This window comes from Arachis duranensis, chromosome 8, assembly GCF_000817695.3.
Source record: "Arachis duranensis cultivar V14167 chromosome 8, aradu.V14167.gnm2.J7QH, whole genome shotgun sequence".
In the NCBI taxonomy this organism is placed as follows: Eukaryota; Viridiplantae; Streptophyta; class Magnoliopsida; order Fabales; family Fabaceae; genus Arachis; species Arachis duranensis.
In genome coordinates, this window is record NC_029779.3 from 34,900,542 (window position 1) to 34,905,925 (window position 5,384).

At 29.7% G+C, this 5,384-nt stretch overlaps 1 protein-coding gene across 1 annotated transcript in view; it reads right to left on the minus strand.

The window, feature by feature from the left end:
- Positions 1-2,463: 2,463 nt before the first annotated feature.
- LOC107462441 (kinesin-like protein KIN-14N) overlaps positions 2,464-5,384 on the minus strand; it is a 4,826-nt gene continuing 1,905 nt past the window's right edge. The window contains exons 7-17 of the mRNA XM_016081025.3: positions 5,010-5,219; positions 4,848-4,922; positions 4,622-4,768; positions 4,394-4,532; positions 4,188-4,297; positions 3,935-4,096; positions 3,622-3,842; positions 3,400-3,481; positions 3,215-3,319; positions 2,891-2,995; positions 2,464-2,807 (exon numbers count right to left, since the gene is read on the minus strand). Of these exons, the coding sequence (XP_015936511.1) occupies positions 2,628-2,807; positions 2,891-2,995; positions 3,215-3,319; positions 3,400-3,481; positions 3,622-3,842; positions 3,935-4,096; positions 4,188-4,297; positions 4,394-4,532; positions 4,622-4,768; positions 4,848-4,922; positions 5,010-5,219 (1,536 nt within the window). The 3' untranslated portion in view covers positions 2,464-2,627. The remainder of the gene's footprint in view (positions 2,808-2,890; positions 2,996-3,214; positions 3,320-3,399; positions 3,482-3,621; positions 3,843-3,934; positions 4,097-4,187; positions 4,298-4,393; positions 4,533-4,621; positions 4,769-4,847; positions 4,923-5,009; positions 5,220-5,384) is intronic.

Consider the following 5,384-nt stretch of genomic DNA (forward strand, 5'->3'; position numbering starts at 1 on the left):
ATATTTATATATAAATATATATTTTTAATATATATTTTATATTTTAATAATTTTATCTTAGTAGTTAATTTTAGTGATTATATTATTATAAAGATTTATTAATCACTCCTTACCAAAATAATAAAACTTACGTATGATAAAAATATAAATTAAATGATAATTAATCTCTTCACATCACTTGACACCATCCAATTAATACATGGAAGAGAAGAGAAAAGACAAAATTAAAAGAAGACGATAAACTAGGACAATGTAACGAAGCATAAGATATTGAGCCGTACACAGTATCGCAGGGTGAGAAGTTAAAATCTTTTTATACACAGATTTTACACAAAAAAAAATGCTGAAACATAAAAGTAACTTGTGGTTGGTACATGTCCTACACTCCAACTTTGGTGAATAAAACCAATAGAGACCTCTCACTCCCAGCTGTGTCCTGCAACTTTGACCTGCTTTGCCAGCTTTAACGAATCGTATACTATATATATCCGAATGCGATACGTGTATATATTATCATTGTTATGTAATAAGTACGTATAAAGGGCGAAGATATATTAAATCTGTAAAATACTATTTTGGTGTATAAAATTTTGGTCGAATTTTAATTTAATTTTTAAAATTTTAAATATTTTATTTTTATTTTAAAAAATTTTAAATAAGTTTAATATATTATTCTATTATTAAATTGATATGAATAATTAACGGAGTGAATATCCTAAATTATTAGTTAAGTCATAAATTTATATTTTTTTATTTTTATATGTTAAAAATATACATAAAATATTATTATAATATTTATTTTTGTTTTTTTATAAAATCTGAAATCCTAACAATTAATAATTAATTTTTAAAAATCAAAAGAAAAGCTTTTTGCATTGCTAATTGTTAGTGAATTGATTTTATTTACGTAATGAAATAAAAAATTATTAGTTTTATAATATATTAATTGTTGATATCAAATTTAACAACAGAATAACATTAAACTTATTTAAAATTTTTTGACATTAAAATAAGACATTAAAATATTAACGATTCAATTAGAATTTGTCCAAAAGTTTGGAACTAAAATAATCCTCCACTCTATATTTATATTTGTAAACCTAAATCGGTGTTTGATTAAGTAAAACTAGTTTAAATATAAGGGTAGAGAATATGAGAAGTATAAAAAAAAAAAAAATCCACAGATGAATTTATTATTATTGTAGATAGAGATGAATGTAAGCGTATTATTGTGAAGACGAGCGGTCTATTACAATATGAACTTTTTTTTTTGAGTAATATATAGTAATAATATTTATTTGTTTTTATTAAATTATTGAATTTAATTTTATAATATTTTTATTTAATTTTTAGTACTTAATAGTTAATTTAAGAATCTTATATTAAATATCTATTAGAATGATTAATTTTTAATTTAAATAAAATTATGTTTTTTTTAGAAATGGACTCAAAAAATTATTATTTATTTTTTTATATTAGTTTTAATTTTTTCTGCAACAACTACATTAATTAAAAAAAATTCAATTATGAATATCAATATATAAGAGCTGGCTTCTAATTGTATGAGAAGTAAATTTTTAAATAATTGTTTATTAATATATATAAAAGAGAGATATTTTAATTGTATTATTAAAAAAAGATTACTCAATTTTTTTAAAATATAAAATCTAAATAATAAATTATAAATTATATGTTATTATTTAAATTAGTGTTTTAGTATTAATTATTATTATATTATATATTTTACTTTCACTGCCAGACATCTATTTCAGATTTTCAGTGTTCAAATACCTTCTTTCTATAAATTTTATTTGTTCGGAGTATACTCGTAAATAATCACAATCTCGAGTATAATTACAATGAAATTTATTCATGACAAACAAGCATGAAAAATATGGATCAATAAATTATTTTTAATAAATAAATTTTATTAATTTATATATGTAAATTTTAAAAAATATAAATATAAATTATATTAATTCATATATATAAATTTTGATAAATATAAATATAAATTATATATTTTTAAATTTTATATGTACTAACCATGTAGCATTGATATTATTTTTAACCATACAAGAAAAAGTGATCAGCCCTTAATTTAGATATAGGTGACATAAGAAGTAGGTCGCATTATGCGTATTTGATAACTTGAACGTACACATTTCAGAAAAATGTAAAATAAAATGATGCATCATGAAAAAGTTTCCCACAGGAGGGAATTATTTTAATGCTTTACCTGGATATTTTTTTCCGTTTGTTTTTTGGGAGATGAATAACTACTTGAAAATGGTTGATCCGTATATTTTTCTTTTTGTAATGAAACAGGGCCGAAGCCCAAACTACAGATCAAGCATATTCCGGGAGAACCGACTTCTCTGTGTGTTGCTTGGGCGGGTTGAACCCAACCCGAGTCTGTGTGTTTGGGCCACGACCAAAAACAAAAACTAGAAAGCTAAGTAATTTTGATTTTTATACAAACTATATATATATATGGAGATGTTAGAATCAAAGTTATTTTGGTTTATTATTGGTATTACATAGATTTAGCAATTTGATGGGTAGAAAGAAGTTACATAGGTTATGGTATTGGGATTAATCCTAAGTATATAATATATATAAGACGATTAGCAATAGGTCAAGCGTGAGTCAAAGGTTCTTCCATTGATGTGTCGGCGAGGTGTACCAATTTCACAAGCGTTGACTCTTGAAGCAAACCGTAGTGAGCATAGCGACTCCCCCGTTGAACTCTGGTCTGGAGATATGTTCACAAACATCAATGTCTTTGAGTCTCCACCTAGACATGGCTGTCACATTCATTGTATTCAAATATGTTATTCATGAATTTGGTATTCACCATCAAGAACACAAGATAGAACTAGAAAAGTACCTGAAGTAGATATGTAAGCTTTGAGTTCCTGAATGGAATATGGTCATCCTTCTTGGCCAAGGCAAATATAACATCACTTAATGATGATAGACTCTTATTGATTGCCTAATTACAATTGAAACAGAAAAATTACAATTACAATCATTTGAAACAAATAGATAAATAAAGGTGGAAACTCAGGTGCAGTCGACTTCACATGAAGTCGATATCTAACGACTCTGAGGTATCAACATCACGTGAAGTCAACTTCACCTGAGTTTTCACCATAAATAAAAGCTGAAGTATATGGAAAAAGATGGTAAGGGGAAAAAAGGCTTTACATACTTGAGTTTCTTTCAACCGGTCGCCGGTCGATCCACTCTTTGAAAGACGCTCGCTCCCGGCAAGATCAATAAGATTCAGGATTCCTTGTACTTGTTGGTCAGTGCTCTATCATAATCAGGTGCATGTCAGTGTTTAAGACTGGAATATGAATCAAGGTTCAGATTACTATAAGAGAAGCATCATACCTCGTTAACACCGTATATTCGAAGCGTGAACACAAAATGACTCCTTGAAGATTGTTCATTCATCTGTGTTTTCCCCACAGATCTAAAAGGAAACAATAGAAATATAGAAATAGTTATCAATTCTGTTTTGTCCATGTTATAAGGAGTGGTTAAGTAAAAGGAATGAAGATCATTGTAAAACTTGGCTATGAAATGGAAGAAGGAACCTTATGAACTAATTACCTGCTATTTGCAGCTTGGTTCAAAAGAAAAGCAACCTCTTTTACACTTTGAACATCCACCACTGTAAGATCAGAGACATGTGTGTTTTTGTTTGCATCATGTTTGATTGCATATTGCTTTCCACTTCCAGGAGTACCATTTTCTACTCGAGCTGCATCCGATGACTTGTTTGTAGATAACAGATCGCGAATCGTTTCATTGTATATTTCCAACATTGATACCTATAAAAGAGTTTCGAAATAAAAACTTAGACATCAAACATAAGTGAAGAAACTGAAAAGAAAATACTGGATTAGTATATTTTGTATATAACCTGAAGTTCATATTTCCAGCCTTGGGCTTGCAGAGCCTGTCTTGTTTGGAAAATTTGTTCTAGCGAGCGAGGTATCAAGCCCTTTTCCTCAGGCTGTCCAGGCCTGCCCATCATTGTATAGGTTTTTCCCGACCCGGTTTGACCATAGGCAAAAATGCAAACCTGGAAAAGTATATTCATTGATCATACTCCAAAGAATCAACAGTTCTAATTGCTAAAGTTGTATGCATCCAAGCAAGAACACAGAAATTACCTTATAACCATCAAGAGCACTTTGCACCAGCTGCGAAATTTCAATAAAAACTTCCTCTTGTGATGCATCAGGTGCGAAAACTTTATCGAATGTAAAAGAATGCTTTTGGCCTAATTAAAAAAAGAAGCAACATATATAACACAACTAAACAAAGCATGCAAGAATAAGAAGAGAAACAACTTCGATGACAGCACCACGAGCCATACCACTTTGAGTAAGTTCAATGCCTCGACCGGCAGCTTCCATGGATGTGGGATAAGATATAATCTTTCCTTCTGTGCTACAACCTTCATCCGGTAACAAAGGACGAACTCTACAGAAGACGCGGATATTCCCTTTAAGTTCCTGTTAAAATGAAGTGGAGGGATTAAAATTTAACAAGGTAAAGTCTGGACTTTAGACTTTCTTATTATTGTTTTGGCCAAGTATATTACCAAAATAGTATTGTGTAATGATTTCCGCAGCTTCTCCCCTTCTATAACTTTATATTCTGCATCGGCCAAGCGTCTTTGTAACTCATTTACAAGTTTTTGTTGGCCTTCAAATTCTATTCTTGTCTCAATTGCAGATATATCAGAAACCTGATAAGGAGAAGAAAAAGAACATCATATCATAAGTCTGAAACTTTTACCATGTTCATTGAAAACTATGCCTCATTACCTGCAGTTTCTTCTCTGCAGTTTCTAGCTGCTCTTGTAATGCCTTTATCTTGCTATCTTGCAAGGTACATTTCACCTGCACAGGAAAATCAAACACCTCATGGCTATATAGCAGCTCCGAGTTGTGATATTTATGAAAACAAAAATAGGATATAAAACCGACCTCCAGTTCGCTTGCTTTTATAGTCAAGTTCCCCAGTTCAGAGCCTGACTTCTCTGAAGAATCTTTGAATTTTGCTAATTCAGTAGTCAAAGTTTGCACTTGAGATAACTGGCGGTCACGATCATCTCTTACCTGTTGCAATTCTCCTCGAAGAGTTGTAACTTCAATAGTCAAAGCATCCTTCTGTTTTGTAGTCTCTTCTTGAGAAGACTAAAAAGAAAAAATGGAACTTTATAAGGTACAGATCGCATGTTAAGTGAAACATATCAAGAATTTCATGAAAGATACTAGTAACGAATCTAGAATCCACATTACTTATGGTTAAGATTTAGAAAAACAGCACAAACTTGCAAAAAATAATTATGACATAACTTC